This window comes from Natator depressus, chromosome 6, assembly GCF_965152275.1.
Source record: "Natator depressus isolate rNatDep1 chromosome 6, rNatDep2.hap1, whole genome shotgun sequence".
In the NCBI taxonomy this organism is placed as follows: domain Eukaryota; kingdom Metazoa; phylum Chordata; order Testudines; family Cheloniidae; genus Natator; species Natator depressus.
Window position 1 is genome coordinate 59,783,241 of NC_134239.1, and position 12,213 is coordinate 59,795,453.

The 12,213-nt window shown below is 47.6% G+C and overlaps 1 protein-coding gene across 2 annotated transcripts in view; it reads left to right on the plus strand.

Annotated features, from left to right (window-relative positions):
- Positions 1-12,213, plus strand: part of CSTPP1 (centriolar satellite-associated tubulin polyglutamylase complex regulator 1) — a 146,913-nt gene that overhangs the window by 124,102 nt on the left and 10,598 nt on the right. For both annotated transcript variants that reach the window (XM_074955390.1, XM_074955389.1), the window contains 3 exons: positions 3,299-3,383; positions 9,776-9,861; positions 11,522-11,717. In XM_074955390.1, the coding sequence (XP_074811491.1) occupies positions 3,299-3,383; positions 9,776-9,861; positions 11,522-11,717 (367 nt within the window). The remainder of the gene's footprint in view (positions 1-3,298; positions 3,384-9,775; positions 9,862-11,521; positions 11,718-12,213) is intronic.

Here is a 12,213-nt window from a genome sequence, read left to right on the forward strand (position 1 = left end):
ACTGCGACGGCGCAGCTGAGGCATCAAACCCAGTGGCTAACCCAGTGGCCTTATTGGGGTTCATGGGGAATGCTCCCTTCCCAGCGATCATTGGCCGCTGCCTCAGAGCAACAGCAGGAGGCACCAGCAGCACTGGCAGTGCTGGTGGCATCAACGGCACTGGGCTCGGTGCGTGCAGATCGCTCAGAGGCTGGGGTAGAGGAAGCGGTTCTTACCCCTAAACCTCCCTCCCCAGTGGTGGACAAAGGCCCGGAACCCCCTCCGGTAACTCAGTCATCCTCGTTGTCCCCGGACGAGGCGGTCGCAGGTCCTTCAAGACCTAGCCCAGCTTGACTTGAAGGAGATGACTTGAAGGAGAATCAGGCTCTGCTCCGAAGAGTGACAGAAAATCTGGGCTTGGAAGTGAAGGAAATGGCCGAGCAGACGGACTTGTTGTTTAATGTCCTTTCAGCTTCCACCCCTGCCTGCATTGCTCTGCCAGTCCATGAAGGGGTCTTAAAGATCGCCAAGGCTCTATGGTAAAACCCCTCGTCCATCCCTCCCACTTCCAAGAAAGCAGAGAAAAAATACTATGTCCCGGCCAAAGGGTTTGAGTATCTCTATATCCACCCTCCCCCGGGCTCGTTGGTCATCTCTGCAGCTATCGACAAAGACAAGCAACAGATGTATCAGATCAGGGCTGGGGAGCCCACTTGGGTGAGCTCAACACCCAGGGCCGCTGGCTACAACATGACCTAGCCCTTCATATCAATGTCAGGGAGCTCAAACCGGTTCGCCTGGCCTGCCAGGCTTTCTTGCTCCACCTGAAAGGCAAGGTGGTGCAGGTCCTGACAGACAATACCGCCACAATGTATTACATCAACAGGCAGGGCGGCACCAGGTCTTCGGCCCTTTGTCAGGAAGCGCTCAGCCTCTGGGACTTTTGTGTGTGGCATGCCCTCCATTTGGTGGCTGCCCACCTGCCCTGAACCAAGAACGTCCTTGTGGATTGCTCAGCAGGACCTTCTCGTCTCGCCACAAATGGTCGCTCCATCTGGAAACGGTCAGCCTAATCTTCCACAGGTGGGGGACTCCCCAGGTGGACCTGTTTGCGTGCAGGCAGAACAGGAGTGCCATAGGTTCTGCTCTCTGCAGGGCAGGGACAAGGGCTCCCTGTCAGATGCCCTCCTGATTCCATGGTCGGGAGCGCAGATGTACACCTTCCCAACGGTGCCGTCGATCTACAAGGTCCTGCTAAAGGTGAAGCAAGACAAAGCAACTGTCATCCTTGTAGCCCCAGCATGGCCTCATGAACACTGGTTCGGTACGCTGCTGAGTCTGTCAGCAGCCACCCCCCTGCAGCTGCCTCTTCGGCCGGATCTGCTCTCCCAGAACCATGGCAATCTGCTGCACCCGAACCTGGCGGTGCTGCAGTTGACAGCCTGGCTGCTGCGTGGCTAAGTGGGGATGAATGATGGTGTTCTGCTGATGTCCAGCAGGTCCTGCTGGGCAGCAGGAAACGCTCCACCAGAGCTACCTATGTGGCAAAGTCGAAGTGGTTCATGTGTTGGGCCTCGGATCGTCACATCTGTGCGGAAGAGGCCCCGCTGCAAGACAATCCTGGACTATTTGCTGCACCTTAAGCTCCAGGGCCTGTTGCTGTCTTCAGTCAAGGTGCATCTTGTGGTCATTTCGGCGTTCCAACCTCCATTTCAAGGCAGGTTAGTCTTCACCCATCCCATGATGGTGCCATTCCTGAAAAGGCTGGAGCGCCTTTACTCACATATCCAAGACCCAGGTTATCAGCCAGCCTTTCTCAGCAAGAAAGAGATTCTTAAATTGAGAAGAAAAATGGGAGACCTGTTAGGACAAACCCCCACCCCCAGTAAGGGGGAGCTAAGGGAAAAGGTTGGAATCTGATTTTGTTGAGAGTCCCCCAGCAATGTGTCTTTAGTTATTCTTGAATATACGAAAACACCCATTTAGCTGCCTGAGGCCCTGCAGTGAAACCACATCTTCCTCTTTGATGTCCAGTGAATCGGTAGAATTTCTCCTTTGTCTCTCTTGCTCTTGTGAGGCTGTCAGGCTTTCCGGAGCCTTTGATGAGGGAGCTTGGAGCCATCATAAGGGATAAGGGAGAGGCCATTTATTAGAAAATGCATCGGCTGAATATTTGGATCAAAAGTTTTGTGGGCTACAGAGGGCTAACAGCTAACTGTGGTAAAAGAGCCCAAGCCCTGTACTACAGTGCTCATGCCTTTGCCCTTTGGATTCCCTTCCTGACTGCTAGCTTGGCTCTAATTCTACTACTGGCTCTTTCTTCCATGCTTTGCATACTTCTGTAAGTAGAAATACTGTAAAATTGCTGTTGTTCAGCTAGTCCTCTCCTTAACTTTAGTCCACAGCCTTTTGGACTGTGAACATACAATCATGTAGAGCTTTTTGACATCACTGTGTTTCCATTCCCTTGGGATCCTATAAACCTCCTTGAGATTCACCTCTCTCAATCTCCTTCTGCTGAACCACAAAGGCCATTTTTGACCAGTGTGTCTCAAAGCAGCTCCCTAAAACATGAATCATTTGGTTGCCCTTCTTGTATATTTTGGATCTTTGCTCTGTGCGTCCTATAATACAGTGACCAGATTTGTACATGCTATTCCAAAAGAAGCTATCCAGCTGCATTATTGGATGCCAAAATAATAATGTCTGTGGGTTTATACTCCATAGCCCTCCCTACTGCTGCCAGATGTTCTGTGGATGGTTTTCAGGCATGTTGTGGTAAATGTTGCCATGCCAGTGAATTTCAGCAAATTTAAGCAGCTTTGAAATGGTTCTCTTTTCCAGCTAGTTATACACAAGTTAAATGAACTTGAATTGACACTTGAGCTTCCCCTGCTTTATTACCCCTTTTCACCCTGAATTACCAGTTCTGTCTGCTGGATTCACTTCCGTAGCTCTCTCCTTTTGCCATGCCTCTTCCTGACTGCCTGCTTTGCTGGAATCTCCATCTAAAAGGCATCTCTACAAAAATAATGGCAGTTCTTTTGTCCTTAATACCAGCCTTACCAATCTTACCACGTCATGCATCCGATGAAGTGAGCTGTAGCTCACGAAAGCTTATGCTCAAATAAATTGGTTAGTCTCTAAGGTGCCACAAGTACTCCTTTTCTTTTTGCGGATACAGACTAACACGGCTGCTACTCTTACCAATCTTGATTTCTGAAGAGAGTAAGAGCAGACATATTGCCTGGGCAGGGAGGGAGGGGAAGGAACAACCTCAGAAAAGATTCTGATGCTCTCCTGTCTGTTTCTGCTGCAGATTTGCTTACAGCGAAGGAGTACCACTGTCTTTTGCAGCTGCTCTGCCCTGACTTCCCAGTGGAACTTACTCAGAAGGCAGCAAGGTGGGTCTTCATCCATTTCTTTCTCGTTAGGTAGATCAGCCCTACAATGGCTTTAGTCCCTGGCGCTGAAAGGGTTAAAATGTGAGAAAGGACATTTAGAGTATGTCTACACTGCAGCTGGAGGTATAATTTCCAGCTCAACTAGAAGTACACGTGACAGCCCGTGCCACCACAGCTACACGGCTATTTTTAGCACACTTGCTGCATCTAAGCTAGCGCGTGTACGTCTGCCCAAGATGGAAATTACACCTTCAGCTACAGTGTAGACTCACCCTTAGAGATAAGGCCGAAATGCTTTTAGGGCAGAGAGGCACCAAGATTTGCGATTGAGAAGGGGGGCTTTCCTTAGCAAATAAGAAGTGGTCTGTTGTTATGATATGCTGGGAATGAAATACCAGCGTGATGCTAATATATCAACATCGCTGTCTCTGGCTTTGTCTACACTCAGAAAACAAGTTGTGTATAAAGCAGTGGTAGCTAACACATTTTAACTAACACAATTTTAAACATTATTGTAGATGGCATTTAACATCTTTTAAAATGTGTTTCTATCCCTTCTAAGGTTGATCACAGCCAGCTACACATTATACTAAACCCTTTCTGCAACAGTGTTTAAAATCATGTTAGTTAGAAACATGTTAGTTAGCCAATCTGTTTTAAAACAATTTATTTTCATATCCTACACAAGATTTAAAGAGGGGAGATTGCTCAGGACATTGGTAACATGATATGGAGCCCTCCACCTCTCAGTCACTGGTTCCAATCCAGCCCAAATTGTTGGTTTATTAACCATCTGATGGCAAAGATGGCCTTTCTAAGTGAAATGGGGTGGGGGTGTCAGTCCAGATCCCAGTGAGCATATCTACATGTCAACAGTAAGGTCAAAGAATAAATGGTCTCTTTGCTGGTTGTAACAGAGAGAGGTCAGGGAGACTGAACTCTCTTCCCAGCCCTTCCAGGTCAGAGCATAGGCATACTGGCAGGACATTGGCTGCTGCCTGTTTTGTTTCTGGTCTGTGGATGAAGAGGGGTTCAATCTCTACGAGTCATCTAGTGCCTTTTACCAGCATCATATTCCCATGAAAAATATATATATCAAAAAAAAAGAGAGAGAGAGAGAGAGAGCGAGAGCGAGCAACCAAGAGATGTGTATTCCCATCTGCCAATATTTCCACACCGCTGGGCTCTTTTGAGTGCCTCCCTGGCTCCCTGGCTGTCGCAATTGAAGTGCAGTTAATGCTGTGTTAGGTCTAGTTAAAACTAGAAGTAGAGCAGCACTGCTCCCTCTAGCTCATTGGTGAGGAATCCTGGGTTTTCTGGCTCCCCTGAATGTAAGTCCCTGGCCTTCAGCATTAGACCATGATGGAGGACTAACCATAGAGCAAGGACATTGCTGCTGCTGCCTTTTATGGAGGTGTAAAAGCACTGCCCTGTGCATGGGCCTGTATTCCACAGATTCCAGCTGAGCTGAGCAGGGATTTGGGACAGGGCATAAAAGTGAGATTTCAGTGTGTCTACACACGTTATGATGTTTGCTAAAAGAAATTTAATCCGCAAGGCTGTTGTAAACTAGAGGCCCCATTCAGGGGCAGGCTTCCCACAACTGCACTGTTGCGTGTATGTCTTAGAGACAGACAGACTGGGGTTTGGGAACAGGTGTGCAAGAGAAATGAGATCTCTGTCTGAGGCACCCAGGCTCAGGTGGGGATGACCTCACTGCCTGCCTGGCTAGAGAACTACACACTCACATTAATATTATTTTGTTGTTACACGCTAATCTAGTTAAGTGAGGGTAATAAACCTTGTTTTAAGTCTAAAACTTAAAACTTCCTCTTTCCTCCACATCTGCATCCCTTTTTTTGGTCTCTGTCTGAATTCCCCTCTAGTTATGTCGCTCTACCCACTCTCCCCTTTAGCGTCTACGGTTTAAAAAGATAAATTTCAGTGGGACAAGGTGGGTGAGGCAATACCTTTTATTGGACCAACTTCTCCTGGTGAGAGACAAGCTTTTGAGCTTACATGGGTCTCTTCTTCAGGTCTGGGAAACTAATTCAGAGTGTCACAGCTAAATAAGCTTGTCTCTCTCACCAACAGAAGTTGGTCTAATAAAAGATATTACCTCACCTATCTTCTCTCTAATATCCTGGGACCAACACATCTACAACTACACTGCATACAAATTTCAGGGAGTTATTTCTCCTATCCCATTTGATTGATTCCATGCAGGGTGCGGGTGTCACAGACAGACCTATGAGATTGCCCCCATTCAGTCTGCGCACCCCGACAGCTCTGTGATTGCTTTGCTTTGAGAAGAGGAGTGAATAAAGCAGTGGTGGTGGCAGTAACAGCATTCATTGTTAAAGCTGGGGACTGTGAAATCATAGGCACTGTTAGTCAGAGAACATCCTTGTGGTAACCTCATAGCTGCATGGCTGAGATGATCTCATGACACTGCACGCTCTGCTCTTCCAGGAGCTGTTGCTATGCACTGATAACAAACATTGGAAAGGAAAGAGGTCAGGGCAGAAGAACAGAGGCAACAACAATACAGGGTTTATTGGCATCAAAGCACAAGGAACACAGTTCCTCTGTTCAAGGTGCAGTGCAAAAGAACCAGACTAGTGGCTATATACCTTCATCAGATACCTTGGATGCACTGGCGCTCAGCAGGGCATTAGCCACTGGCAAGTTAAAGGATTTTGTCTTCAGAGGAGTTGTCTAGTTTGCAGAGTCTTTGACTTGGAGAAAGGTGTGAAGAAGAGGGATTTTCTTGTTTGAGATCATGAGCCAGGGACAGTATCTGAGCCCACACTTCCACTCTCAAAAGAGAGACACCAGATCCTATGCTTAATTAAAAAAAAAAAAAAGTCTCTCCATTTTGTTTTTTTATATTTTAAGGATGCTCTGTTTATTTTAAGGTCTTAACAGCAGAAAGCAAACCTAACCTCATGAGACCCAAGCCCTCTCTGCCTTAGGGAAACTTGGTTTGTCTACCCTGCAATTTAAGCCCAGGGTTATCAGAACTCAAGTTAGCAGACCCTGGGGTTTGTTAACCTAGGACTTGAGGATCTACATTCATTTGAACCCCAGATTAGGAATTGTTGAACCCTGGGTCCCAACCTGGGGCTCCAGCATCTACACTGCATTATGCGGGCCTGAGTCCAACCACCCATACCTTAGACTTCTTAGAGCCCTTCCAAAATGCAGCTGCTCTAGCCCTTTTTTTTGTGGTGCAGTATGGGAAAACTTGACTGTCCACCAAACTTGACTGTCCAGAGGACAAAGAAAGTTGATTGTGATATACTTTAGGTGGACTCCCAGGGAACGAGTCCAGTGGAAATACATTTACACTGCAGAGCAACAGGGCTTGAACCCTGGATCCCAGCTTGACTCAGGCTTGGACCCTCTGCCCCCCGAGGGTCCTGGAATGCTGGGTCCAAGCCCTGAGTTAACACAGTTTTGTGTAGATGGAAGGAGGGTGTTAGGCTTGAGCCTAAATGTGAACCAACCCACTGTGTCTGTTAGTCTTTATAGCAGCAAAGATAAGTGCACAGTCAAAACTGAGAGGAATCCTCCTTCCCCCTAGTCTGGGCTAGAACCCTTCCCGGGGCCTCACTGGCTGGACTGAGCTTCTGAGATCCTAGCCACAATCAGCAGGTCAGAGAGTTTCTTCATTGGCAGAGTAACAAGTCTCAACAAACCCACTTGAACCGTGACAGCCTAGTACACCCATCACAAGGTCCCTCAGTTGGAAGCACTTTTCTTCATCCCTTTCCAAAGAGTTTGTTCCCTTGATCTTCATTATTGTGGTTATTATTATTCACTGAGGGCCAGATCCACAAAGGTATTTAGGCTCCTAATGTCCATGGAAATCAATGGGAATTAGGAACCTAAAATCTGAGGATCTGGACCTGAGTGCTATAAAGTGTGCAAAGTACCACCCACACATGTAAAAAGCCCTGAGGAGCTTACAGTCCAGTTCAGACAACAGGAAAGAGAGAATGAAGAATCCCCCACAAAATAACCCCCAACAGAGCTCCTGGGAGTCCCTTTTTCAGACTGTCAGACTTGGCATGCTGCCTGGGTTGCAGACCCTTTGTGGCTGGGATTCTCCTCTAACCAAGCACTTTAGGAGAGATGCGCAGACATGTTGCTTATGGTGCTTTCCTACCTTCCCAGCTGTGCAGTCAGCTGGTGGTTTGGGGATATAGCAGAGCTGCAGGCCAGTAAAGTGATTGTGTTGGATTTACACATTTCTCAATCTCTCTGAAGTGCAGACACCATGGACAACTGGAGTCAGTAACCCAGCACCAGAGTGCACCTGCTTCCAGTCAGACACTTCCCTCTTCAGATTCAGGCAGTAGAATTTTATATCCTGGCTTTGTGTCCTTATTGAACAGCTACAGACATCTCAGCAAATACCCAAACTAGTACCAACTCCCTGCTGCTCTTCTGTACGTAGGGGAGAGAGTCTTGCCGCTGCACGGGCTCAGGCACTTACACTGCAGCTTTAGATTTCACAAGAGAAATGAGTTGGATGTTGCAGAGGTGATGTGGTATTCTCCCCCCCACACACACACACAGAGAAAAGGTGCATAGCGTACTCCTACCATTGCCCACCGTGTGCAGGAAGGAGAATTGTATTGGCAAAAGCGATGGGATCGGCATGTTAAGGTTATCTGGCGAGAAGATCAGGATGTGAAGGGAGGGAATCCCACTTCTAAGTGATGTGGCTGTAGCATTTCCAGTGCTTGAAGAGTGGTTTGACATGCCAGTGGCTGAGCTGCATTGCCTGGGAGATGAAGATGCTCTGCCTGCCAGCTTCAAAGCCATCTCCTTGATGTGGCCACTGACAATCTCAGGAACATGCTTATTAGTGAGAATTAAGAACTGAAGCTGCTGCTGCTCTAGACAGGAGGAGGTTTCTGGGACATAATAAATAAATCAGAAGCACTTTGACATCTTCAAAGGGTTTTGTTTTAAACAGTGACTTTTCTCCTGGGGACCCTCTTAGCCCCAGTGTTTCTTCTTTGAGGTAATTAATTCAAGCTGCTCTGTGTGCTTGTTATGCCACAGTGAATTGAGCAGGTCCGAGTGGCAGGGAGGGAAGCCTCTCACACAGACGGGTCCAATAGCTCTTTTAACTTAGCTTCCCACAGAGCTTCCTAGAGCCTCTTCCATGAGGTAGAGCATAACCCCCCGAGCCCCTTAGCACACTCTGAGAGCTCCCAGGCCTACCTGGGTATCGGAGCTCAGGTTTCCCTCCTCTTCCTTTGCTGGGTGCCTCTCCCTTTGTCAGACCTCAGCCTCTACCTTCCTACCTTGAGAGTCTGGCCTCTGTCTCCTCCCATAGCAGCAGTGGTCAGAGTATTGTTCCTGGGGTTTCACCTCTGAGCCCCTGCTGGCCTTTGTTCTTGCATGGCTCTGGAATCCAGAGGTTCCCCCAGAACAGTGGTATCCCTAAAAGGAGTTGACTTTGCTGCCATTTCAGCCCCATCCTTATAGCCTCCATGGCCTTGGTTGATATTACCTGTATTTATGATGTATTGTGCAACATGTGGTGTATATAGCTCAATAGCTGTGCCTGGTGCTTTGCAGAAAGAAAGAAGACATTGTCCCTGCCCAAAGAGGTGGTCAGTCTCCAGGAGACCTGTCATGACGACATTCAGGGAGAAATAACCTCTTGCATGAGGGAGGGTAGGAGGTTTTCAGACACAGTGCAGTTAGGAGGCTCTTTGTGCCAGGTGCACATCATGCTATTTCCCTTTTTATAGAAATGGGATTTGCTTGACCTGGGAGTGGGAGTCATTCATCGTTGTCATCTTCACCATGAAATGGAAAATGGCCTAATTTGGAGCACTCCTTTACACATATAGGGCCTGATTCTCCTTTCACTTCACCAATTTTACACCGGTGTAACTTCATTTTCCTTAGTTCAGTTACTCCTGATTTACACTAGTTTCAGATCAAAACCAGGCCTGCAATTTTTATAAACCTGTGTGGCTGCCAATGTGCATTCCACCATGTTCATCATACTGTTATGCAATTTGAATCAATTGCTGCTTGGTATTTGTTCTGCTTTGTGAGACAAAGTCCCTGTTCACAATCATTGAGGCTGAGCTACTAGCAGTAATAGACAGGGGCCTTCCCCTGAGTCTGCGTTACCAAGCTTTCCTCATCTGACACCCCTGGGTCATGCACACAGATCTGGGAGTTCTCAACTCCCCGTGGTGGGGTTCTTCCCACTGGGTTTGGGGGTTCACAGCTCCCCTTGAGTGACCACCCTCTTCCAAGGTCTGAACTTTCTGACCTACTGTGAGGAAAAGGAGCTGGTTGCAGAGTGTTGGCTCCTTGTGTTTGCTGAGTTCTCTCTCTCCTCCTCTTGCTCCCAGGATTGTGCTCATGGATGACGCCATGGACTGCTTGATGTCTTTTTCTGATTTCCTCTTTGCCTTCCAGATACAATTTTACTACTCAGGTGAGTCCAGGCTCCTGGGAGGCTGGTGCCTCCACCATCTGCCCTAGCTTGTCTCTTTCTGTTGCAGCTGCTCAGCCCCCAAGTGTCTCTTGCACTCTTTCAAGTCTAATAAAAGGAAATACTTTTCACACAAAATACACATGCAGCCCGGGGAACTCACTGACACAGAATATTACTGAAACCAGGAGCCTGGCAGGATTCAAAAGGAAATTAAACATTAATATGGAGAGTTATAATGGTAAATAAATTTATATTTAAAAGAGCCTTATAAGGGATATAAACTGTCAAACCTTGAGCCATATGTCAACCTCTAACTATTCAGGCTTAGGGGGCAGATTTTCATATAACTATCTACTGCAGGGTTTCTTTTTCTGAAGTAGCTGGTACTGGCCCCTGCTGGAGACAGGATACTGAACTAGATAGCCTGCTAGTCTGATGTGGTATGGCAATTCCTATATTCCAAGCTGTGCAGTTAGATTCAGCCCCTGTCCACAGTACAAATATCTGCCTTTCTCAAGACTACTTCTCTGCAAACTAACTGATGAGGTCTGTCCTGCTGTGAATTCCCTCTGTGGAGCCCAGCTTTATCCATGACCATGTCATAAAGGTGAAGCAGCTCAGGGTACTAGTTTTGTGAGGGGTGGACTGAAATAGGTTTGGAGTGCCCTGAGTCAGGGATGGGAAAAGTCTGAGAAATGGCATGTGGTTGGAAAAACTTTCCTTGATACAGCAGATATTTCCACAGTGAGCTACAGAAACTCAACACAGCCTCAGAAGTCACCCCACTGCCCCCCCCCGCCATGGTCTCATTCACACATGCATTTCATACACATTTCCTCTCCCATATACACACACCCAAAACACACCACCCCATTTTTGTTTGCACATGCACACCCATGCGCACACACACACGCTTGCACACTCTCCCACCAACCCACACACATGCAAACCACTCCAAGTGGAATCTAGATTTGTAAACTGTTGACCACATCCATAAACAAACTTGTTTAAAATTAGACTCTTGCAGTAAACAGTGGGCAGTACTGGGAGCCTGAGGAAAGTGCTTTCTGCCAGCTCTAGGTCTGGCCCATCCTGGCCTTTCTTTTAGCTCCCATGTTGTATTTACTTTGGAGACGTGCTGAGGCAGCCTGGGATGCAGACTGGAGCCTGGCTAACCCGCTCCCTCGGCTCCTACTGCAATTCCTAACATTCAGTTCCTAACTTGGGTGATGTTTCATTCAATGGAAATGGAAGGGGAGGGGAGATTTTTGTGGTTTAGAAACTAATCTGGCAGGGTGGCATTGACATTAGCCCCCACACCGTACTTTTTTACCCACATGTAGCTTCCTTTCCCCCTTAGATGAACTACATTAGAGTGAGTGGCTACCTGCAGTAACTTTGGGTACCTCCCCTTGCAGCTCTTCAAGCTAGCAGTTTATATGGAAGATGCCTCTGTGCAGCACATGGGCCTGTATGGTATGTGATGTAAAGAGGCAGGATGCCTCAGTGCTGTACATGTGTTGAGGTCATACTGGTCTTACATACAGCTGCAGATGACGGTTTAGTCCCAGCTCTGGCCAGAACCTGGTAGATCAGGTGAATGTTCTAATTGTCAATCCTATTATAGCCCTGAGTGCTAAGCCATCCTCTGGCTTTGCAGAGTTCCTGGAGAGCGTTGCTGCCATTTATCAAGATCTGTTGACTGGTAAGAATCCGAACACTGTGATTGTGCCAACATCATCCTCTGGGCAGCACCGTTCACGCCAGGCTCCGAGTGAGTGCAGCCCACTTGATGGGGTGGAGGCATCTCTGTTCTACCACTGCCTAGAGTCCCTGTGTGATAGGTCAAAATACAGGTAAGGAGTGGGGGCAGACTCACAGCCAGTACCTGGAAGATTGTTTTAGGAAGGGTGGAGCTCTGAGGAACTACAGGGCTTTGCATCAGCTGTGGACCCCTCTAAGCCTCCTTGAATGGGTGTGAAGGGAGAGAACTCTGTGTAACAGGCCTAACGAAGAAAGAGAAATTATTTCACAGACATAAGCATTGAGGGGGTTTAGCTGATCATTGAGGTAAATGGTTCGCATTGGGACTATGCTTTCCTTTGGAGATTGTCCTTCTGCCCTGACCTCCTCGCCTATGGAAAAGGCTCAGTAGGCAAAGTGTGTTCACAATAGGGAATGAGCAAAACACTGTTGGCTTCCTGGAGGTGGGAGTGGTAGGAAAGGTCTCTTAGCATCAGAGAAGTTTGTAGAGGGGTTTGTATAGGTGCAATAGCTAGTCACTAAGATGCAGTGTACAGCATAACTAAGGCCCTACACATTCATGCCCATGAAAAATGCGTCATGGGCCAC